The sequence below is a fragment of the Rhinoraja longicauda genome, chromosome 7 (genome assembly GCF_053455715.1).
Source record: "Rhinoraja longicauda isolate Sanriku21f chromosome 7, sRhiLon1.1, whole genome shotgun sequence".
In the NCBI taxonomy this organism is placed as follows: domain Eukaryota; kingdom Metazoa; phylum Chordata; class Chondrichthyes; order Rajiformes; family Arhynchobatidae; genus Rhinoraja; species Rhinoraja longicauda.
Window position 1 is genome coordinate 47,113,543 of NC_135959.1, and position 24,816 is coordinate 47,138,358.

General features: G+C 44.0%; 1 protein-coding gene and 1 long non-coding RNA gene across 4 annotated transcripts in view; one reads left to right on the forward strand and one right to left on the reverse strand.

The window, feature by feature from the left end:
* Nucleotides 1-1,829: 1,829 nt before the first annotated feature.
* On the reverse strand, nt 1,830-10,752 carry LOC144595235 (uncharacterized). The gene is made up of 3 exons (XR_013547473.1): nt 10,470-10,752; nt 3,971-4,046; nt 1,830-2,660 (listed from the first exon to the last, which is right to left on the reverse strand). It is a non-coding gene; the product is annotated as an uncharacterized LOC144595235 (long non-coding RNA).
* LOC144595233 (radixin) overlaps nt 10,546-24,816 on the forward strand; it is a 70,211-nt gene continuing 55,940 nt past the window's right edge. The window contains exons 1-2 of one of the 3 annotated variants that reach the window (XM_078402469.1): nt 10,546-10,734; nt 15,832-15,898. In XM_078402469.1, the coding sequence (XP_078258595.1) occupies nt 15,887-15,898 (12 nt within the window). In that variant the 5' untranslated portion in view covers nt 10,546-10,734; nt 15,832-15,886. Of the gene's footprint in view, nt 10,735-14,325; nt 14,531-15,575; nt 15,720-15,831; nt 15,899-24,816 lie in introns of those variants that run through there. The other 2 variants (XM_078402468.1, XM_078402467.1) reach the window with 2 other exon arrangements.

Sequence of the window (24,816 nt, forward strand, 5' to 3'; positions counted from 1 at the left end):
CCGCCGCCGCCGCGCGCTCGCGACCCCTGCGCGCTGACGTCACGCGCCGCAGGACGCGCGCCCGTCTCCAAGGCAACGGGCAGGCCCGTCGCTCAGGCTTGGGTTGGAGAGACTCAAGGTAATAATGACTCTGGACGTATCCCTATCGCACTTATCCTGCCTTTATTAAATAGGTTCAGCTTTATTATTTAGAAACAAGGAACTGCAGATGCTGGTTTACAACAAAAAAATGACACAAAATATATTGGATAAAACTGGATTAACTCAGCGGGTCAGGCAGCATCTGTGGAGAAGGGTCCCATCCCAATCAGAAACGTCACTTATCCATGTTCTGGACACCTATCCTTGGTCCTTTTAAATGCAGCAGGCAACTAAGCAGCAGGCAATTAAGAAGGCAACCAGTATGTAACCTTTATTAAATAAAGGTTGAGTAAAGATGACCAAAAACCAAAATACTGGAGGAGTACAGCGGGTCAGGCAGCATCTGTGGAGGGAGTGGATAAACAACGTTCAGGGTTGGAACCCTTTTTCAGATGCCTTTACATTTCCTACTGGACCCATGTCTCTCCAACCCCTCTCCCATCCTCTTCTTGCAGTTTTTTCCCCCCTCCGCATTGTAAATTAGTATGAGGCTATGCCATGCACATATAGGGCTGTTGGCAGAGCTTGAATGCATCTTGTTCTCTCATCTGAAGCTGGAGTGCCGCATGACGTTGTCAGGGGATAAAACAACATCATGATTTCCACTGAATGTACAGTTAAACTAAGAAAATGATTATATCTATAAGGAAAGACGCAAAATGCTGGAGTAACTCAGCAGGTCAGGCAGCATCCCTGGAGAAGATGGATATGTAACATTTCAGGTTGGGTTATCTACACTTGAACAATGAACAACAGAACAAGTTACATTGTCCCAGCAGAATATGTGATGCACACAGTCTGAAGAATAGTTCCAACTCGAAACGTCGCCAGTCAATTTCCCTCCATAGATGCTGTCTGACTCGCTGAGCTTTAGATTTTTTGATTTAGAGATACAGCGCGGAAGTAGGACCTTCTGCCCACTGAGTCCACGCCGGCCAGGTGACCACTACACTACTATCCTAAACACTATGAACAATTTACAATTTTACTGAAGCCAATTAACCTACAAACCTGTACGTCTTTGGAGTGTAGGAGGAAATCGGAGCACCCGGAGAACATACAAACTCCGAACAGATAGCACCCATAGTTAGGATTGAACCCGGATCTCTGGCGTTGTAAGACATTAACTCTACCGCTGCGCGACTGTACCGCCTCAAAGTACCTCCAGCACTTTGTGTATTGCTCGAGATTTCAGCACCTGCAGTTCCTTGTGTCTCCATCTGAGTAAAGATGTCTTAATACAATAATATAGGGCCTTGGTAAGACCTGGAAATCATGCAGAATTTTCTTTTTACCAAAACATGTTTATAGTTGTTATAGAGGGCATGCCATCAAGTGGAAACAGGGGTATGGAATATTGCAGAAAAATTGTGCCGATGTGGAAGATCGGTCGTGAGTCTTAAATATTTATTGACTCGGCATCTATTATTCTCTGGTTTGGGAACTGGTGTTGTTCTTGGGGGTGACCACTAGGTAATGTTGCTACCATTCCGACACATCTTCAGTTGTGTACCTCAACGTCACTGGGTGTTTCGGCCTTTTATCACAAGACACCCTCAGTTGAGGCAGGCCCACCGCAGGGTGATCAGACCTGGGTGTGTGTCTTATGGTTAGCCTCTAGATGGTCACGTGGCAGCCCAGACAGTATCTTTTCTTTTCAGCCACAGCCAGTGACTGCTCCGTTCGGCGGCATTTGCAAGTTCTTTGATTGCCCTCCTTTATAAAAAAACAACTCTCAAAGTATTCCAACTTAATATTTAAAGTATATAAGCAAGACATTATTGATGTACTGTATTATGAAAGAAGCCTTTATCCTGTGGACAAATAATTAACTGAGGATTTCACACTGAAATGATAATAAAATACATTATTTGAGAAAAGCAGTATTGTTGATTTTTTTAAAACAAGCTAAAATTGTATTTGATTTACAAATCATTGTTGAAATCCACTCTAGGATCCTGATTTAATACAACTGTAAATGAAGCTATGATTATTTCATTATCTGCAGCCCACACTCACCCTATCAACTTTTGTACTCCCACATGGCATATGAGTCATAAGTTGCTGATTATATCACAGTATAAGCAAATCTTCTATAATAGTTTCTCCCACAGAAGTTTTTTACCACCAGTGACAATGAGTTTCATTCAAACCTTCAGGGGCTAAATGTCTATGAACTATATAAGTGAGTCAAAATAGTCATTGATTTGTGAAACAGTGACTGAAATTTACCGTGGCAGTTAAAACATCCTTTCTTTATGAGGCTATACAAGCTCTGTAACCAATTGGTTGGTTGTTCTTTAGAATGGCACATAAATGACAGGATTAACATCAAGCAACCAAGGTAAAAATGAAATTGAGGGGGAAACTCTCCAACGTCTGCACAAAGGGTAATGGTTTTATGGAGGTGAGTTGCATCAGTTCCAGACATCATTTTAGTAGTTCCTCAGATCAGTGTCCCAGCCCATCTTCAATTGCTCCATTAATGATCCAATGTTCGATAGATTCAGGGTCAGTTCCTGTGGATTGGAGGGTAGCTAATGTTATCCCACTTTTTAAGAAAGGAGGGAGAGAGAAAATGGGAAATTATAGACCAGTTAGTCTGACATCAGTGGTGGGGAAGATGCTGGAGTCAATTATAAAAGACGAAATTGCGGAGCATTTGGATAGCAGTAACAGGATAGTTTCGAGCCAGCATGGATTTACGAAGGGGAAATCATGCTTGACTAATCTTCTGGAATTTTGCAGGATGTAACTAGGAAAATTGACTGGGGAGAGCCGGTGGATGTGGTGTACCTCGACTTTCAGAAAGCCTTCAACAAGGTCCCACATAGGAGATTAGTGGGCAAAATTAGAGCACATGGTAGTGGGGGTAGGGTACTGACTACCCTAGTCAGTGGTTCTTTATTCTTTGTCAAAACAGAACCTAATATTTTGTTGTTGATTTGATTGGCTTCAACTGGATCTAACATTGAAGATAATTAGACAGGTGGCATACCACTCTGATTATAACAAGATAAAAGACACAATAATACAGATTGAGAAAAAAAAAAGTCTAATTTGCACATTTCACTTCAGCAGACACATATTCTTCAGGTAAAATGCGAGCATTGAAACCCAGTTTTGCATTTCTAAAAAAACGAAGGCAAAGTTTGTGCAATTTAATCTCGCATCCACTTGGAATGAACTTGCACTTGGCCTCTGCATTACTTTAATTTTGCTAAGGATTGTCATTTTTGAAGCTTTTCCTTTCACAAATCAGGGAAACAATTAAAGAACTTGAACTGAAATATAAACTTTTGCAAGCATATTGGCATATTAAAGAAATTAAACTGAAATATAAACTCTTGCATGCATATTGGATCCTAAAATGTATTTGACTAGGGATGGAACACCTAATCACAAGATTTGAAGCACGATGAAAATCAAGATTTTTTTGTGGATATTGTGTGTGTTTGATTAGCTTGTGCAAGGAGGAATATGCATTGAATGCCTGGAAGCCACTTTTGTAATTTTCATTCACAAGTCAAGTTTATTGTCTTATGCACAACTATAGTGAGTTACACCGACGGGAGCTTCGATCGTCGGCTGCAGGGTTTTTGATCGCCCCGACTGCGGGTGGTTTGACTGCCCCAACCGTGGGAGAACAAAGAGGAAGACGATTGAACTTAGTTGCCTTCCATCACAGTGAGGAATGTGGAATCCACTGTGATGGATGTTTACGTTAACATTTATGTGTTTGTGTGTCTTGTTGCTTTTCACTTAGTATGGCTGTACGGTAACTCAAATTTCACTGAAACTTAATTGGTACATGTGACAATAAACTGACCTTGAAATCTTGAAACCTTGAAGCACAATGAAGAATCTTGCTCACATCAGCATCAAAGGTACATCATGGTCTGATACTGCAATTCCAATGCACAGGCATACAAGAGGTTACAGAGAGTGATGGACTCAATCTGGTTCATCATGGGCATTTAGCGCTCACCTCCATCGAAAGCATCTACATGAATTCGGCATCTATAATCCACATCGAGGTATACAGGTGCATAGACATACAAAGGCACAAAAACTAACATAAACTATACATAAAGTACACATAAAAACCTAAAAGAATGAAGTTTGGTGCAAAAAACGAAACATTAATGCAAAGACATAATAAGAAGAAAAAACCAGTGCAAGTGGTGGACCATAGTATAAGAAAATAACTGCAGATGCTGGTACAAATCGATTTATTCACAAAATGCTGGAGTAACTCAGCAGGTCAGGCAGCATCTCGGGAGAGAAGGAATGGGTGACGTTTCGGGTCGAGACCCTTCTTCAGACTGAAGAAGGGTCTCGACCCGAAACGTCACCCATTCCTTCTCTCCCGAGATGCTGCCTGACCTGCTGAGTTACTCCAGCATTTTGTGAATAAATCGATGGTGGACCATAGTGTTCTGTATTCGAGGTAGGATTAAGGTCGTGCAGGTTGATTCAAGAATCTGATAGATGTAGGGAAGTAGCTGTTCCAGAACCAGGTGTTGTGGAGCTTCAGGCCTCTGTACCACCTGCCCGATGGTGGCAATGAAAAGAGGGCATGGTGCAGATGGTGGCGGTCCTTGATAATAGATGCTGCTTTTGTGTAGATGCTTTCTACGGAGGTGATGATCTGTGCCTATGATAGAATGGGCTTAGTCCATCACTCCCTGCCACCTCCTGTGTTCCTATGCATTGAAATTACTGTACTAAGCCATGATGCAAGCAGTCAGGATACATTCTATGGAACATTTGTAAAAGTTTGTTGGAGTATTCTGAGACATTCTGAATCTCTTTAAACTTCTAAGAAAGAAGGGGCGACACGGTGACGCAGTGGTAGAGTTGCTGCCTTACATCGCTTACAGCACCAGAGACTCAGGTTTGATCCCGACTATGGGTGCTGTCTCTATGGAGTTTGTACCTTCTCCCCGTGACCGCATGGGTTTCCTCCCAGAGCTTTGGTTCCCACCCACACTCCAAAGACATACAGTTTTGTAAATTCATTGGCTTGGTATAATTGTAAATTGTCCCTAGTGTTTGTAGGATAGTGTTTATGTGCGGGGATCGCTGGTCAGTGCGGACTCGGTGGGCTGAAGGACCTGTTTCTGCGCTGTATCTCTAAACTAAACTAAACTACAGAAGTAGCGCTGGAATGTTCTTATTATGATTACATCCATGTGCAATCCAACTGAGATGTTAATGCCCAGGAATTTGAAGCTGCTAACTCTCACCATCACGAACCCACAGATGAAGATAGGAAGTAGTGTCCCGACTTCCTCTTTCTGAAGTCAACGACTAGTTTCTCGTTCTTTTTTTACTTGAGCGAGAGGTTTTTGTTGTGGCAACACTCAACTAGGTGTTCCATCTCTCTCCTGTATACTTACTCATGACCAGGGGCTGTGGGGGCTTGTGTAGGTGTATCATTGTTCTCACATTGAAAGTGTACATTGAAGGTGTTGAGTTCATCCCCATATGACACATCGTTGTCACTTAAATTCCTCGGTTTTGCCTCATAGGAGGCGAACGCATGCAAGCCCTGCCACAACTATCAATTCTCTGTCTGTGACTCGTGTTTAATTCAACATTTTCTCTGCAATAACGCAGAAGGTTCTAATGAAAGGTCAATGACCTATTACTCAATCTCCACAGATGCTTACAGACCTGGTGAGTATTGCACCATTCTCCATTTTTCAGTGACGCTCCCTGACCTGCTGAGTTACTCCAGCATTTTGTGTCTTTTCTCCAGTCAACTGGATATTTGGTGTCATTATCACAGTTTGCCATTACAGTACTTGTTTTGTCTACTGTACTATATTTTTAATATTTTATCGTTCAACCTTTTGGTATACTTATAAACAGGATCATGAAAGGAAATACTCTGGTACATATTAACTAAGTTTTATTTTTCCTTCATTGTTTAATGATTTGTGTTTTGGCATTGATTCACCTTGTTGAAGAACAGGCATTGTTCTATTAAGCATGTCATTTCAACTGCATTGCAAGCATAAGTTGTCTGATATACTTGGCTATAATAATAACAGTTTTAATAACATCACATCGCACAATTTAAGTGCTATGGTTTCTTATAATGGGGAATAATTTTTCTTCATTTTTTTGTCTCTACCACTGAATAGGTTACCACTGGAAGAGCACTCCATTTGTTCCAGATACTGGCATCTTTGCTCTGATAGCACATTGGCTTCTGAATCAGATGGCTATCCGATTAAATTCTACCAGAGGTTTGGACTACATAATCAAAATTGATTACCATAGTAGCAATGGGATTGGTATTGTCAAAAATGCGGCATTTTGGTTGAGGTTTAACTGAAATGTTAAATTGATGTAAAACTGGCCTCTCGGGTGGCTACAAGATCCCATGGTAGTTTGCGAAGAAGTGCAAGTGCACGCCATCACCTTCTACAAGACAAAACTGGATAGCATAAGTGGTAACGACGCATCACTTCTCACAGCTTTCCTGCCATATTGCTGCAGTCTAACGGGGGAACCGCCTCCAAACTCAGCCTCAAGGTGCCAGCGTTGGACACAGAACCCACCTGGAGTCAATCTGAGGCTCATCATCCGCTCGCCCCCGAAGATCGGCAACCGGAAGAAGGAGAGTTTTACTCAAAGATACTAGAGGAGCAAAATAGACCACTTGACTCCAAAAACCGTAGTAGGTCATGAGTAAATTTCAGCGCCATTTTAGTAAGCAGATACTGTGTGCTAGACTGGGGAGTGTTCACAACTCTCTGCGATTTCTTCGCATCTAAAATGTTTGCAAACAATATCGGCAACGTGGCTGATAGAGATCATCAAAAGAGCACGCCGCGGCAGCAGCAGTGGGAGCGCGGCTCCAAGGAAAAGTCGGAAAAGTCAGAGAAAACATCGAGGAAAGCGAGGGGGGATTCGGAATAGGCTGAGAGCCCAGGCCTTACGTCCACCTCAGCCCAGCATCCTTCTGGCGAACGTCCAGTCCCTGGAGAACAAGCTGGATGACCTCAGGGCGAGGATCAGATTCCAGCGGGACATAAGAAACTGCAACATCTTTTGTCTGACCGAGACATGGCTGATCCCGCTGGTGCCGGATCAGGTGATCTGCCCAACCGAGTCCTTCACTGTTTTCCGTGCGGACAGAACGGAAGAATCCGGGAAATCCTGGAAATATTAAGACGCTTTCTTGTTCCTGCTCGCCGGACCTGGAGCATCTGACTATCTCATGCCGACCATTCTACCTTCCCCGGGAGTTCAGCTCGGTGATCATCACAGCCGTCTATATTCCACCGCATGCGGACACCGACGTGGCACTATCGGCTCTACACGATCTGTTGTGTTGACACCAAAATAAAAACCCTGATGCGGCTATGGTGGTGGCTGGGAATTGTAATAGGGCAAATCTCAAAAAGGTCATGTCCAACTTCTACCAACACATCACGTGTGTCACCAGGGGGGATAGAACGTTGGACCACTGCTACACGCCGTTCAGGAAAGGCTACAAGGCCGTTTCTCTCCCTCCTTTTGGAAAACCTGACCAGGCTGCCATTTTCCTGCTGCCAGAGTATAAACAACGGATAGTACGGGAAACGACAGTGACGAGGGATGTAAAGCGGTGGTCTGACCATTCAGAAGCCATGCTACAAGATGCACTGAGCGATGTTGATTGGAATATGTTCCAAGCAAGTTCCAGAGACGTCAGTGAGTTTGCAGATGCGGTTACGGACTTCATTGCAACAATAGCTGATAACATCGTCCCCACGGTAAGGGTTAGTATCTTTCCTAATCAAAATCCATGGGTGGACAGGTCTATTCGTGCTGCTTTGAATGCTCGCACCACTGCTTACAACTCCGGCCTGGCATCCGGCAATATGGACGACTATAATGTAGAGTTCTACCGACTGCGAAGGGTGATGAAGGACACAAAAAGGAGGTACAGGGACAGGATGGAGTCGCAGATGGAGCAGCAGGACACCAGGCACCTTTGGCAGGGGCTACGGACTATAACTAGCTGCCGGTGCAGCCTCCCCTCAACCGGAAGTGGCGGCACCTCCTTAGCTGATGACCTGAACTCTTTTTACGCACGGTTCGAGACGGGCAACATCATCCCTGGCTCGCAGTCTAAAAACAACACCGACAGTATGCTGACTAGCGAGGCTGGAGGGGGATCCATCGCCGGGGATGTGCACACATTCTCGGTGTCCGAGCACGACGTGAGGAGGGCTCTGATGCGTGTGAACACGAGGAAAGCTGGAGGCCCAGATGGTATAGCTGGGCGAGTACTAAAGTCTTGTGCTACTCAGCTTGCTCCAGTGCTCACCACAATATTTAACCTCTCCTTGGCCACGTCCATGGTCCCTGCATGCTTCAAAAGATCCATTATTGTACCGGTGCCAAAGAATGCCTCTCCAGCTTGTTTGAATGACTACAGTTGTCATGAAATGCTTTGAGAGACTAATTAAGAACCACATCTGTGCCCTCCTTCCTCGCAACATGGACCCACTGCAGTTCGCATACCGTCCGAACAGATCCACGGATGATGTGGTCTCCCAGGTTCTGCACACCGCTCTCTCTCATCTGGACAGCCAGAAGGGGGGCTATGTGAGGATGCTGTTCATTGACTTTAGTTCAGCTTTCAACACAATAGTCCCCACCAGACTTGCTGAGAAGCTGCTGGAACTGGGGCTTAACACTCCTCTGTGTGCCTGGGTCCTGGACTTTCTCACCGCCAGGCCCCAAGTGGTCAGGATGGGGGAACATACATCTAGCCCCCTCACCCTGAACATAGGATCCCCCTGGGGTTGCGTCCTTAGCCCCCTACTGTACTCCCTGTACACACATGACTGTGTGGCCAGGTTCAGCTCAAGCTCCATCATCAAGTTTGCTGATGACACTGTGGTGGTGGGCCGGATCTCTGACAACGATGAGAAGGCCTACCTGGAGGAGGTGGCTGATCTGGCACTCTGGTGTCGGGACAATAGCCTCCTCTTGAATGTCAAAAAAACTAAGGAGCTGATTGTGGACTTTAGAAGGGCTCAACATCCAAGGACGTACACGCCACTGGAAATAAATGGGTCTACTGTGGATAGGGTGAACAGCTTTAAATACCTGGGAAAAACATCAAAGAGGATCTGACATGGACAACACACATTGCCGCACTGGTGGGTAAGGCAAGGCAGCGCCTTTACCACCTCAGACAGCTGAGGAAATTCAGAGTGTCTCTGAGGATCCTTCAATGCTTCTACTCTGGGGCTGTAGAGAGCATCCTGTCCGGCAACATCTCAATCTGGTTTGGGAACAGCTCTGCCCAGGACAGGAAGGCCCTGCAGAGAGTAGTGCGTTCGGCAGAACGCACCATGGGAACTACACTCGCCCCCCTGCAGGACCAATACATCAGGAGGTGCAGATCAAGAGCAAGCAAGATTATGGGGGACCCCTACCACCCCAGCAATGGACTGTTCCAGCTGCTACGGTCAGGCAAACGCCTCCGCTGTCATGCTGTGAAAACAGAGAGGATGAGATGGAGTTTCTTCCCACAGGCCATCAGGACTGTTAACTATTATATCTCCAGGGACTAATTTTTTTTTCTGTATTAATTTTAATTTTAATGCTGTAATTGTAATTTTTTTGCACAATCCGCAGGCATTGCCACTTTCATTTCACTGCACATCTTGTATGTGTATGTGACAAATAAACTTGACTTGACTTGACTTGAAGTTGATAGTTGACATTTATAACTATTTCTTGAAGAGTTGCTGCTTCGTGATCTTTAAACTTTGGATGTTACTGGGGGGGGGGGGGGGGGTGAAGAACTGGTGTAAATCAGGACCTGATCTTTTCATTGGTTAGCTGATATGCGAAATAGTGCAATCCTGTATATCTCGCACACAAAATGATGTAAATCTTACCATGAATGACAGAAATAAAAAGTGTTTTTCCTTGTTTAAAGTTGTTTCTGATCGATGAGAAGGAACTTTGAGATCTATTTATCTCTATCTTGCCTCACACACACAAACACACATTTATATATATATATATATATATATAAGTTAAATTTGTGCAGTGCATGTTTGAGCAATAGAAGGGAAACTGCACAAAAGAGGGGGCTGGGGAGGAAGGATGGGAGGAAAGTGGGCAGAAACAGTAAGAAATAATAAAATCAGAGAAATTAAGCAGGGGGAAAACATTTAAAAATAACAAAAAAATGAGATATTTTTCTGCATTTTAATGGTTTCATCACACACACTGTTCCCCCACCACACTGATTACACTGCGAGAGGCAAAACGAACGGCGAATTTTGCCTACTAAAATGGCTTACCACACTTCAGCAGAGGCGATTTCGACGGAGTGGTTCATCTTGCTCCTCTAGTCTCTTTGGTTTTACTGGCGGACACTGGACAAAGCCAGTCGGAGAAGGTCTGGGGGTGTCTAAACTCCTGCACCTTCAAGGTCAGCTGCAGGAGGCGTCCTCAAGGCACGAAGGCTGAAGGACTGGAGAGGAGAAGGACGGCACGCTGGCGAACCGTATGAGGAGAAGCGGTCGGGCTGAGCGAGGACGAGACACGGAAAGGTGGTCGGGTCAAGTACGGGCTTCGGAGAGGCGGTTGTGCCGCGGAGAGGGCTGAGGAAGGATCCGGAGGGAGGGGAGGCGTCGATAACAAATTGGGACAAATAAGTAACTTATTGTTACTTGTGCAACATGGCTATCTGTATAAACGATGAAGCCTGAGACTGCGTTAACAGACTTAAGTCAAATATTCAATCGTACATCTGAGAAGTTAAAAAATGTTGGAGAATGCAATCGTCGAGCAGAGGATCCTGACATTAGACAACAAAAAGTTATAATCACAAATTGGATGAAGACAGGGTTTTAGAGATTATGCTCTCTAAAAATGGCCAGCCTTGAGGTTAGATAGTTCAGGTATCAAGAATAAATTATGGAGAGTTAGTGGATAACTCTAAATATGGCTGGGAAAATGGAACAAATTATTTCTGGACACATGTCTGAGCTGTGTAACATTAAGAGAAACCACTATCTGGAGTATTTTGCAGTAAATGAATATGCTGGCATCAATCAGCATTGCATAATGAGTGATAACATTAACTTACCTGGTTTGCATATTTCCAGCAAATGTTCACTATGTGAACTCACTAAAATGATGTCCAGGGCAATTTGACCCCACAAATATCTGCAGGTGCAAATGATACAAACAATACTGTTGTTCTGTACAACCATCGTGCAGGTCATGCATGGTAACCTGGCAACCGTAATTAGGTCCTCATTCTGTGGTAGTTCTGTTTGTATTTGAGCTATTGGCGATGGTGCAAGAAGGGATTATTCACTGACAACATAGATGTTGAAGATAGACACAAAAAGCTGGAGTAAGTCAGCAGGACAGGCAACATCTTTGGAGAGAAGGAATGGGTGACGTTTCGGGTTGAGACCCTTCAGACTGGTTAGGGATAAGTGAAGCGAGAGATATAGAGGGTGATGTGGAGAGATAAAGAGCAATGAATGAAAGATGTGCAAAAAAGTAATGATGATAAAGGAAACGGGTCATTGTTATCTGTAGGGTGAAACAGAGAAGCTAATGCGAATTGGGTGGGGGAGGGATAGAGAGAGAAGGAATGCCGGGGCTACCTGAAGTGAGAGAAATCAATATTCATACTACTGGGCTGTAAGCTGCCCAAGCGAAATATGAGATGCTGTTCCTCCAATTTGTGTTTAGCCTCACTCGGACACTGGAGGAGACCGAGGACAGAAAGGTCTGTGTAGGAATGGGAAGGAGAATTAAAGTGTCCAGCAACCGGGAGATCAGGTAGGTTCAGGTATGCTGAGCGGTGTCCGCGAAATGATTGCCTAGTCTGCGTTTGGTCTTGCCGATGCATAAGAGTCCACATCTTGAACAACGGATACAGTAGATGAGGTTGGAGGAGGTGCAAGTAAACACAACTAACCTGAAAGGACTGTTGGGGTTCCTGAACAGAGTCGAGGGAGGAGGGAGAGCGACAGAATGAGGACATCTCGGAACCCTAGTCCTTACCTTCCACCCCATCAGCCATCGCATACTACACATAATCCTCTGAAATTTCCGCCACCTCCAACAGGGTCCCACCACTAGTCACATTTTCCCATCTCCACCCCTTTCCGCTTTCCGCAGAGACCATTCCCTCTGCAACACCCTGGTTAACACATCCTTTCTCACTCAAACCACCCCCTTCCCAGGTACCTTCCCCTGCAACCACAGTAGATGCAACACCTGTAGCTATACCTCCTCCCTCAACTCTGTCCAGGAACCCTGAGGGAGGAGGTATAGGAATTGGAGGAACAGTATCTCATATTTCACTTGGGTAGCTTGCAGCCCAGTGGTGTGAATATTGATTTCTCTCACTTCAGGTAGCCCCGGCACTCCTTCTCTATCCCTCCCCCACCCAATTCATATTTGCTTCTCATTTTCATAGAAAACATAGAAAATAGGTGCAGGAGTAGGCCATTCGGCCCTTCGAGCCTGCACCGCCATTCAATATGATCATGGCTGATCATCCAGCTCAGTAACCTGTACCTGCCTTCTCTTCATACCCCCTGATCCCTCTAGCCATAAGGGCCACATCTAACTCCCTCTTAAATATAGCCAATGAACTGGCCTCAACTACCTTCTGTGGCAGAGAATTCCACCCTTCAAACAGCTAACAATGGCCTGTTTTCTTTATCATCGTTACTGTTTTGCATCTTTCATTCATTGTTCTTTATCTCTCCACATCACCATCTATATCCCTTGCTTCCCTTATCCCTAACCAGGCTGAAGAAAGGTCTCGACCCGAAACATCACCAATTCCTTCTCTCCAGAGAAGCTGCCTGTCCTGCTGAGTTACTCCAGCTTTTTGTCTTTGGTTTAAACCAGCATTTGCAGTTTCTTCTTAAACATAGATGGTGAAGCTGGTTCTCAATGCAGTCCTGCCCAAGCAAGATTCATGCAGCAAATTCCATGCATAAACCTGGGCAGGAGTGAAATGAGAGCATCACCAGGGTGGTGTGAGTTTCTGGTGATACTGACTGCATACAGGAACGACTCCTGTAGATCATACTGCAAATTTGGGAATATGCACATATCTGACTTTAGAGTGGAAACAGGAACTGCAAATGCTGGTTAATACGCAAAGGGCACAAAGTGCTGGAGTAACTCATTAGGTCGGGCAACATATTTGAAAACGTTGAAGTCTGAAGAAGGGTCACGACCCGAAATGTCACCTTCCTTCTATCTAGAGATGCTGCCTGTTCCACTGAGTTACTCCGTCACTTTGTATCAATCTTCGGTGTAAACCAGCATCTGCAGACCCTTCCTACACATCTCTGGAGAACATGGATAGGTGACGTTTCAGGTCGAGACACTTCTTCAGACCATGCCAGAATCTGCAGTAGCATTGGTACGAGGTAGAACAATGGGTGTTTCTCGTCGGGCTCTTATTTTGACAGCGTTACCGTTCATTAATCATGGCTTGTGCAGTCAGAGCAGCTCTCAGTGCCTGTTCCCACACTTGCGACATGTGGCCGGGCGAACTGGGGAATGAGTCTGGCCAGACCAAGTTAGGAACCTATATTCTGATTACTTAATTAAAAAATGCTACTGTCGTGGGATTTAGATACATATAATTGCATGTTTTAAAACAGTAATTAAAATAAAACGCTTTCAATTATGTTCTTGACAATCTTTTCTATTGGGAATGTGGTTATGCAAATATGAGATCTTTTCACATACATATTAGTAGGCGATTAAATTATTGGCAAATTCTCAATGAAATGCAGAATAAAACTGCAGATGCTAGAGTTTGCAGATGCCCGCTTGCAGATCATACTTTACACATACGCGGCAGGTAGGTTTGGGGATTCGTTTGCTGCCAAGCAGTGGTTAACTCAGATTAAATATTGAACATAAATCAATTTGCATCCTTCCCTTGGGAACGAGTCCGAGCGCCGCTGGGGCTACAGGAGCAGGCGCGCAGTTTAACGGTGTTCGGAATACAGGGTGATCGCAGCGCACTGTCACCGGGTCATCGGCACAGGTTCCATTGCTCCAAGCCAGCTCCCTCGGTCACCTCTGGCATTGCTGCACCGTCTCGGTTTGCAGGGAGGGGGGAGGGGGGAGGGGGGAGGGGGGAGGGCAGGGGGCTCGGGCAGGCAAGCAGGCAGCGCCATGTAGATGACGGCGGCACATAGATGTGTCAGGGGCGACCACGCCTTGCTTTCGCTGGCGGCCATGTTGCAATCCTCCCGCTGAAAATTGCATCGCTTCATCAACAGCAGAGAAATTTGAGAAGGACAATTTGTTTGGGAGTTCTTTTCCTCACGTGACCTCTAGCGAGGCCGGTTTTTACGCCCAGGTAAATTCTGCTATTTTTGCCTTACTTCAAGAGCAAAGCCAGTAGCGCATGTAAGGAATTCCCTGTCCTAATGCTTCTCCCTGTCTCAGGCCTCGCTTGAAGGTATTAACGAAGCCGGGTCTTACCGCTACATTCCTCTGCTCAGAGACAACTTCTTTAAATGACCGTGAAAAAAAACCAACACATGGACCCGAGGCAGTCTTACCAATAATCACATTGCACTGAACTGTTCGGTATTTAATTGATAACATTGCGTCTGCTTTTTTGTTTCAATATTTGAAACATAGCAACAAACTTGAATAAGACTTTGAACTGCAACAGTTGAATGAACAGAGCTATTTGGAAACTTCAGGACAAAGAGATCAATCACATAGAGGAATATCTACTTGTTTAGTGTTTATGTCGCTTTTTGTTGTGCATTAAAATCAGCACTATTATCAATATTGTTTTCAACCCTTTTTAAACTATCCCCTTCACTGTTTTGTGTGTGCAAGTGTGGAACTAATTATTACGCGTTATCCAAATCCTGGCTTGTGACAATATTGCTTCGTATGGTGTAATTATAACATTAACTTTGACACTGATACTTTTTTTAAAAATTGCATTCTCCCGCATTGCAGCAAGGAAAGCGGCGTTCATGTGTCGGTCTATTGAATGTCTATGCCAGCATTATTTTCTTTGCCCCTTGTGTTGTCGCAACAGAAAAATGAGATTCGTGCAAAAAAATCTAATTTATGGTGAATCTATTGTTTTTATGTCGGTGTCTTTATTGAAATACTACTTTTTAATCTTTGTTGGTATATTTCCCTGCGCTGATTTTCTGAGTGCCCTCCCCTTGCTTAAACCTGTCCATAGGCGCCAAATAATTAAAAAACCCTAGGTTGTGTTCACTCCTGTTAAATCAAATTGGACAATCGCTGGGATCGTGGAGATCCCGCCTTCTGGCAGCTCTGATTAGTTTAGTAAAACCGTTACTGTTGCCAGTTGTGCCGCCGGCCAACGGGTGGCGGAGGCGGAGGCGGGCAGTAGGCGAGTGGCGGAGCGGCCTTGGAGGCGTGAGCCGCCGACACCGACACCGCCTCTCCACCGCCCTCGATGGCCGCGTCTCATTTAACGTGTTGCCTTTTTCGCTTGCCGAGTTGGAGAAAAAACGGCGCAGCCGCCAATTAGTAGGCGAGAGCTGAGCTAGGTAATCATTTAATACAACGTAGTGTACAGATATCTTGTAATTAAGTATAATTAAACAAAGCGTGTAATTGATACTTTACATTTAGCCCTTTTCCATTTGATATACTCAACAGACGGGGGATTACATTGACTCTATCGTGCTTGTGTGCTGGCGAGGAGGGAGACAAAATGCCGAAGCCGGTAGGTAAACCTTTGGTATTTAGTTGAATTCCTTTTAAATACAGTTAACTAACGCAATTCTGAGATGCTACGTGTTTGTCTGCTTTTGCCATTATTGGTCGTTCGATGGTGATATTTTGTGGATGGACCTGATGTTGTAGTGGGTTGTGTAGAGGGGGTGATTTTAAAATCCTCCTGCTTATGCAAGTGATTCGTTTTAGAACACGAAATAGAAAACGGGAGTTTAAGTTGTTTGGTGTTGGACTGAGATGTTTGGTATTTTCATAAGATTATGGCTGATATTCTCTCTCAGCGTCTCTGTGCACCAACCCCGTATTCCACGTTTCTCTTAATACTGTACACCAGAGGGGAGAGGAGAGGGGGAATCTGCCTTGAATATATTTAGCAACTGAATTCCATCAGTTCTCCTGGTTGGAGAAATGTCATCTTGTCTGCCCTGAATGGCTGATTACTCATTTTGAGATCATTACCCCTCTTTCTAGATACCCCAATTAGGGGGAATATCATTACTGCATCTGTTCAAAAAGAAATTAGACACAAATTGTTGGAGTAACTCAGTGGGTCAGGCATCATCTTTGGAGAAAATGGATGGGTGATGTTTTGGGTTAACTACAGATGCTGGTTTACAAAAAAACCCTGTGCTGGAATTAGTCAATGGGTGCATCTCTGGAGAAGATAGATAGAAAATGCTAGAGTAACACAGCGGGACAAGCACCATCTCTGGATAGAAGGAATGGGTGATGTTTTGGGTCAAAACCTTTCTTCAGACTGAGAGCCAGGGGAGAGGGAGACACAGAAGCATACAGAGATAACATTTAATCAGGGGGACAGTTGGACTGGTCAGAGAACTCGGAAGGGGAAGGAAGGAGGCAGAGAAAAAGCAAGGGTTACTTGAAGTTAGAGAAGTCAATATTCATACTGTAAGCTGGCCTGATTAAATTTTATCTCTGTATGCTTTGTTGTCACCTTCTCTGAGCTAACAATGATCTACATTTACCTTGAGCATCTTCTTTGATGTCTCCTTTTCATACCTTACCCATCCTTATCTCTGTATCTCCTTCTCCCCTGACTCAGACTGAAGAAGAGTCTCGACCCGAAATGTCACCATTCCTTCTATCAAGAGATGTCTATCCCGCTGAATTATTCCAACATTTTGTGTCTATTTTCGGTGTAAACCAGCTTCTGCAGTTCCTCCTACGCATCTCTGGAGAAAATGGACAGGTGATGTTTTGGGATGGTTCTCAACCTGAAATGTCACCTATCCATGTTCTCCAGAGATGCTGCCTGACCTGTTGCATTACTGCAGCATTGTCTTTTTATCAACATAAAATCTATGTAGTCCAGTGATGACAAATTAATTTTCATTATTTACAGTTGCTCTCCATAACTTTGCATGGTTTAAAATGCATCTACAAATACTTGGCTTTCGCTTGGCCTTCTGCTCCATGGCTTATGGGCCCAACTCCTCTAGCCCATTCAAGTAATTGTGGAACAAATTTTGTAAATTTCTGTGAATTGATGTGCCTTTGCTACAGTGTAGTATCCAAAGTTGAACACACACTTCCATTTGTGGTCCAGCATGATGTTTCATAGAGTCATACTCATGGAGTTGTACAGCATGGAAATGGGCCCTTCAGTCGAACTCTGGTCTTCAACCGAGGGGAGAGGTAAAGGGACAGGTGTTCCCCTGCAACCGCAGTAGATGCAATACCTGTCCCTTTACCTCTCCCCCCGACTCCATCCAAGGACCCAAACAGTCTTTCCAGGTGAGGCAGAGGTCCACCTGCACCTCCTCCAACCTCATCTATTGTATCCACTGTTCCAGGTGTCAACATCTCTACATCGGCGAGACCATGCAGGCTCGGCGATCATTTCGCTGAACACTTCCGCTCAGTCCGACTCAACCAACCTGATCTCCCGGTGGCTCAGCACTTCAACTCCCCCTCCCATTCCCAATCTGACCATTCTGTCCTGGGCCTCCTCCATTGTCAGAGTGAGGCCCAGTGCAAATTGGAGGAACAGCACCTCGTATTTCACTTGGGCAGTTTACACCCCAGCGGTATGAACATTGACTTCCCTAACTTCAGGTAGTCCCTGCTTCCCCTCCCTATCCCCTCCCCCTTCCCAGTTCTCCCACTAGTCTTCCTGTCTCCAAGTACATTCTATCTTTGTCCCGCCCCCTCCCCTGACATCAGTCTGAAGAAGGGTCTCGACCCGAAACATCACCCATTCCTTCTCTCCCAGGATGCTGCTTGACCTTCTGAGTTACTCCAGCATTTTGTGTCTAGCTGTTGGTTTAGTTTTTCATAATTTTTGTATTTTTAAAAGCTCTTCCCTATTGACTTAAGTTGTAATTTCTAGGTTTCCTCCTTTTCTTTCTGGGCAAGGATTTAACAATTTTAATGCACGGACTCTGGAATTATTTTTATTACCTCTAGAATTTCATTTGCCTACTTCAACTCAAAATGCACCTGTCACGACCAAAGGACTTGCTGACCTTTCTGGTAACCCTGTGTTTTTATTTTTGTTAGACATTGGATGAGTTTAAAAATTAAAAGTTTTTCTTAAAATGCTAGTCACAAGGAACCCCTAATGCTGGAAACGTGAGTCAGGCAGCATCTGTGGATGACATCGATGGGTGACGTTTCGGATCTGAAGAAGAGTCTCAACCCAAAATGTTGACTGTCCATGTTGTCCAGGCTTATGGAAAAGCTTATGGAAGACCTGAATGTGAACCTGACAAGCTCTTTGTGTTTCAGTGTAACCTGAAAGAGCATTATATCCACTTTATGTGCCATTATCTACAAGGTTATTTTGTATCAAATGCAAAATAACCAACTTGTACATCACTATTGTTACTATATCTGTACAGATGCTCCCTGACTAACGATGCTTCGACTTACGATATTTCGACTTTACAATGGTGCAAACGCTGGGCAACGGCAGCTCGCTTCCGGCCACGTGATCAGGTGTATTAAATGCATTTCGATGTACGATATTTTTGGTTTACGATGGGTTTATCAGAACATAACCCCATTGTATGTTGAGGAGCACCTGTATTGTGATGTAATATTTTGTCCTACCTATACTGAAGGTTGTGTATGAAGGAACTGGAGATGCTGGTTTAAACCGGAAGGTCCAAAGGAGAGTCTCGACCCGAAACGTTACCCATTCCTTCTCTCCAGAAATGCTGCCTGTCCCGCTGAGTTACTCCAACATTTTGTGTCTATCTTTTGTACTGAAGGTTGGATTGATACTTGTATGAATCCAGTCTTGTATCTTCACTCCATGCTACCATTTGCTGTGTTTTGAATTAATTAATTGTTGAGTAAGGAAAGACAGAAATTAACTACCACAAGCATTCTTACATTTTTTAAGAAAACATTAATTTTCTTAAAAATACAACATAATTGTGCTTCACAAAGCAGCAATTGATGTTATTTTTGAGTGTTTGGTGTCTTTTGAAATGAAATGAACAAATCTGACCATTTGGAGGAATTGTCATGGAGACTGCAGTGTCTCAGATGGCCTCTATAGCAGGAGGAAATTGTCAAAACCAGTAACTAGAATTTTGTGAGACGATTAAAATAAGTAAAAATAACACCTGGTTTTATTCCACATAAAAGATGTTTTTTGGAGCATAAAGACACACAGTTTAATCCAATGAATGCTGGTCTAGTGATATATTACTCTGTAGTTAAGTCAAAACCTGAAGTAGCTGGAAATTTGAATTTGATAGAAGGGTTAATGGTTGCTTAAGCAAAATATTAAAAATTCCGTATAATTATGTTGTAGCTTCCAAATTGGAAGCTTTTTAAAATGCACTATTGGGTAGACTTTTTTTATAACACACTTTCTGAACTGACCTTTTGTTGACCTGTCAGTATCTTCTTGGTTGTTCTTGCACGTGCTTTGTGCACATAATTTATTCCAGCAATCTTCAGCCAAGCAGTGTGTCAGTCAAGACTTTGTTATGTACGTCTCAGTGAACTATTCCTGATGGTCTTGGCTCTAGGTTTGCAATTGGGGGTGTTGGGGTAATTGGTGTATTGTTAAGGTTTGAATAGCTGCAGTTGCAATACTATTAATATCTTTGAACTGCATGTGCATAACTGTGTACCAAAATTAATATTACAAATAAAATGAATGTATTAGAAACGTATAAACTTTTTTTCCCCCAGGATTCTGACCGCTTGGAAAAATATATTTATACAGGACATAGTTTCTAGAAATGAAGTTATCTTGTGACTTTCTCAAAAAGTTGGGGGAAGGGGTGGTTGAAGGGTAGGAAATCGAGGAGAGTTGTGTTCCAGGTTTGGTAGATATTCTATAAATCACATAATTGGGTACAGAAGGAAATTACTATTAGGGTGCAATGAGAATAACGTGTTAATATGAATAGTGGTAGTTTTTCCTTGTCATGTAACATTCATGGACGGACGCTGCTTTGGTTTTGATAGTTCTGTGACATATCTCTGAAATTGTTCTTGATCTAGATCTTGTATTCTTTTGTGCGTTTTCTTTTAAATAGGGCAACCTTCATTTGGTTGTAATCATATCATATCATATATATACAGCCGGAAACAGGCCTTTTCGGCCCTCCAAGTCCGTGCCGCCCAGCGATCCCCGTACATTAATACACCCACTAGGGACAATTTTTTAAATATTTTTTTTACATTTACCCAGCCAATTAACCTACATACCTGTACGTCTTTGGAGTGTGGAAGGAAACCGAAGATCTCGGAGAAAACCCACGCAGGTCACGGGGAGAACGTACAAACTCCTTACAGTGCAGCACCCGTAGTCAGGATCGAACCTGAGTCTCCGGCGCTGCATTCGCTGTAAAGCAGCAACTCTACCGCTGCGCTACCGTGCCAAATATTTGGCATTGATAATCTTTGTCAATCTGACTGACCACAACGTCAGGATTTTGTTGCTGAAATCGTGCTGTCGCTGTGAGTGACCATTCACAGCCCCTCCCTCTCTATGCTGTGTCGTTTTTCTTTGTAATCAATGGAATAGGGAATTTAACACATTTTGGGTGCTTGCAAATTGTGAACACAGGAAAAGCTTCCAGGGTATTTGCAAAAGTCGTCAAAATTGGAATGTTTCTACTGATTTCTGTGACCATTTAGCTATAAAGGTGGAAGGAGCTGGCCACATCAGACTGCCCCATGAGGCATTACTCCATCCATGGAAAATATTGCAGATCACTCTGATTCAATTGCAATATCCCGAGTGGAAGTGAATGCTCCCCAAGCTCTCTAATGTCTAATAGTAGGAATGTTAAAATATCTGCATTGATATTTTAAGAAGTCCCAAAGCACTTTCTAGTTAAATTTTAATGGAATATAATTTTTTAATGCTGGAAAAACAGCATGATATGGTCCCAAAAGCAATTTTGGTGTTGAAGTTTTTGTTAATATTGAATGAGGATGTATTGTGCTGTGATAATACTCGTCTCAGTCTTTCAAATGGAGCAATGAGAACTTTACATTAGTCTGCAATTTAAGTTTAAGTTTAGCAAAGACAGCACCATAGATAGTGTAGCACTCTTTCTGTTCCACACTGGTGCCGAGAAATAGATTTTGGAGCTTTTGGCTGAAGTGGAACCTGAGCCCAGAATCTCAAACTCGGGTGAGTTGATACCGTAGAACTCCTGGTCAATATAACTTGGCTGCTTGTTGGCGATTTAAAGCACGAAGGTTTATTCTTTTTTTGGTTTAGTTTATTGTCGCATGTACCAAGGTACAATGAAAATCTTTTTGTTTGCACTAACCAGTTAGCGGAAAGTCTATACATGATTACAATCAAGCCATCCACAGTGTACAGATACAAAATAATGTATAGTGCAAAGGTTTGTTTCCTGCATTTATAACAGTGATAGGGTTTGATGTATTTGTAGCTCTAAAGAGTTTTGGGGCATTTGTTGTTAAATGTGGCAATTAAATGCAAGTACATATTGAGCAGCAGTTAATTCTGTAGGGTTTGTTAATGCTGATTGTTCATGTGGTAGGATGTACTTGTGAAATGTTGTTCTTAAACATGTGCATAAACATGTGCATAAACATGTGCATAAAGAAACTAAGTTTATGAATCGTTCTGTCACCTGAGAATTTCCACTATGAGCCTCTTTGTAACGGATTTCTGTTATAGTGGACAGAACTACTGATGGCTACTTTGCCACTCCTGGCTCGTGCTTGCAGCCCTGGCTGCCCATGCCATTCCCAGCTAGCAACGCCTTCTTGGCTGAACCCACTGCCGGCCCACACATCTTCCTCGCTGCTTCCAGACCGCACCTGCTAATGCCTGCATTCAAGCCCCCCCCCCCCCCCCCCCCCGGGCTGCGACCATTGACTCCACCAATTGTCGCTGCCCCGACTCAGTCTGAAGAAGGGTCCCAACCTGAAACGTTACCTATCCATGTTCTTCAGAGCTGCTGTCTTACCTGCTGTTACTCCAGCATTTTTTGTCCTTTTGACGTTTTGAGTCGCGACCTTCTGACCTGAAGGGTCTTGACCTGAAGCTCTGCCTATCCATGTTCTCCACAGCTACTGCCTGCCTACTGAGTTTCTTCAGCTGCTCTCCTTTTTGCTATTATTCAATTACCTGGCGTCTACTTATTTACATTCTATTGCTTTTTTTCTAGATATTATGCCAGAGTCCATTGCAAACATTCTGAAGAAAGTCGCATTGCATTTGGTCAAGAGCTGATTGGCCAGTGCTTTCTCTTGCAGAGCAGTACTGAAAATGACAAGGGCATAGAATGTACTGTGGGTGGGAATCTTCAATGTCCTTCACCAACAGTGACCAGACAGTGACGCACCACCACAGACTGGCTGAGCCCTGAAAGACATGCTGCCAATCTAGGTCTGCAGCTGTTGGTGCGTGAAGTAATATGTGGGATCAACACCTGGAGCTCCCTGTGACCTTGTGGGGTTCTTTTGGCTGCTCCAGTTTCCTCCCACATCCCAAAGATGTGCTGGTTTGTGAGTTAATTGGCCGCTGTAAAATAGCCCCTAGTGTAAAGAATGGATGAGAAAGTGCACAACAGAACTAATGTGAATGGGTGGTCAGTGTAGGCTGAGTACCTGTTTCCGTGCTGCTGTTCTAAATTAAACTCTGTGTAGGTTGATAAATTAATTGGCCACTGTAAATTGCCCCTGGTGTCTAGATGAGTTGTGGAATGTGTGAAATACAATGGGACTGGGTAGGAGTATGGATTCTTAATGGTCAGCAAGAGACTTTGAGCAGAAGGGTCTGTTCCTATGCTTCATCCCTGTAATCTGGCTTGGCACATTGTTCACTCAACCAATACTATTTAGCCAGAACAACCTGGCTTAATGACTTGTCCAGCAAGGCTTGCTGTGAGCAGGCTGCAGTATGTGACTATAGACAATAGACAATAGGTGCAGGAGGAGGCCATTCAGCCCTTCGAGCCAGCACCGCCATTCAATGCGATCATGGCTGATCACTCTCAATCAGTACCCCGTTCCTGCCTTCTCCCCATACCCCCTCACTCCGCTATCCTTAAGAGCTCTATCCAGCTCTTTCTTGAAAGCATACAATGAACTGGCCTCCACTGCCTTCTGAGGCAGAGAATTCCACACCTTCACCACTCTCTGACTGAAAAAGTTCTTCCTCATCTCCGTTCTAAATGGCCTACCCCTTATTTTTAAACTGTGGCCCCTTGTTCTGGACTCCCCCAACATTGGGAACATGTTTCCTGCCTCTAATGTGCCCAATCCCCTAATTATCTTATACGTTTCAATAAGATCCCCCCTCATCCTTCTAAATTCCAGTGTATACAAGCCTAATTGCTCCAGCCTTTCAACATACGACAGTCCCGCCATTCCGGGAATTAACCTAGTGAACCTACGCTGCACGCCCTCAATAGCAAGAATATCCTTCCTCAAATTTGGAGACCAAAACTGCACACAGTACTCCAGGTGCGGTCTCACCAGGGCCCGGTACAACTGTAGAAGGACCTCTTTGCTCCTATACTCAACTCCTCTTGTTATGAAGGCCAAAGAACAAAAATAGCATACAATACACAGTCAAGTGATCTCATAACCAGTGGATCTGATCAAAGCAGTACTGCTATGTCTCAGCCTGATGGGTGGTGTCCAATTAAGCAATAGAGTAGGGGGGGAGGGCTCCAAGAATATCCCGGCTTCAATGGTGTGGTGTAACATATGAGTGCTGAAAAGAATTATAAAGCATTTGTTGCCACGCTCAGCTAGAACTATCAAGTCGATGGTCCTTCAAGTAAGATCTCCACCATCACAGCACCAATCTCCAAGCAACTTGACTCACTGTGATATTTAGAAACATAGAAACAGAGGTGCAGGAGTAGGCCATTCAGCCCTTCGAGCCAGCACTGCCATTCAATATGATCATGGCTGATCATCTAAAATCAGTACCCTGTTCCTGCTGAAAATATTGAGTTTAGTTTATTATGAGGTACAGTGAAAAGCTTTTGTGTGCTAACCAGTCAGTGGAAAGATAATACATGATTACAATCGAGGCATCCACAGTGTGCAGACGCATTATAAAGTGAATAACGCTTAGTGCAAGATAAAGCCAGCAAAGTCTAATCAAAGATAGGCCGAGGGTCTCCACAATGTGGTAGATTGTAGTTCAGGAATGCTCTTGAGGGTAGGATGGTTCAGTCGCCTGATAACAGCTGGGAAGAAACTGTCTCTGAATCTGGAGGTGTGCATTTTCATACGTATACCTTTTGCCAGAGGGGAGTAGAGGGAGCTGCCAGGGTGAGACTTGTACTTGATTATGCTGGTGGCCGTGAGCATGAGGTGTAAATGGAGTCGATGGAAGAGAAATTGGTTTGTGTGATGGTCTGGGCTGCATCCACCATTCTGCAATTTCTTGCAGAGAATAGCAAAGGCTTCAGAGCCCAG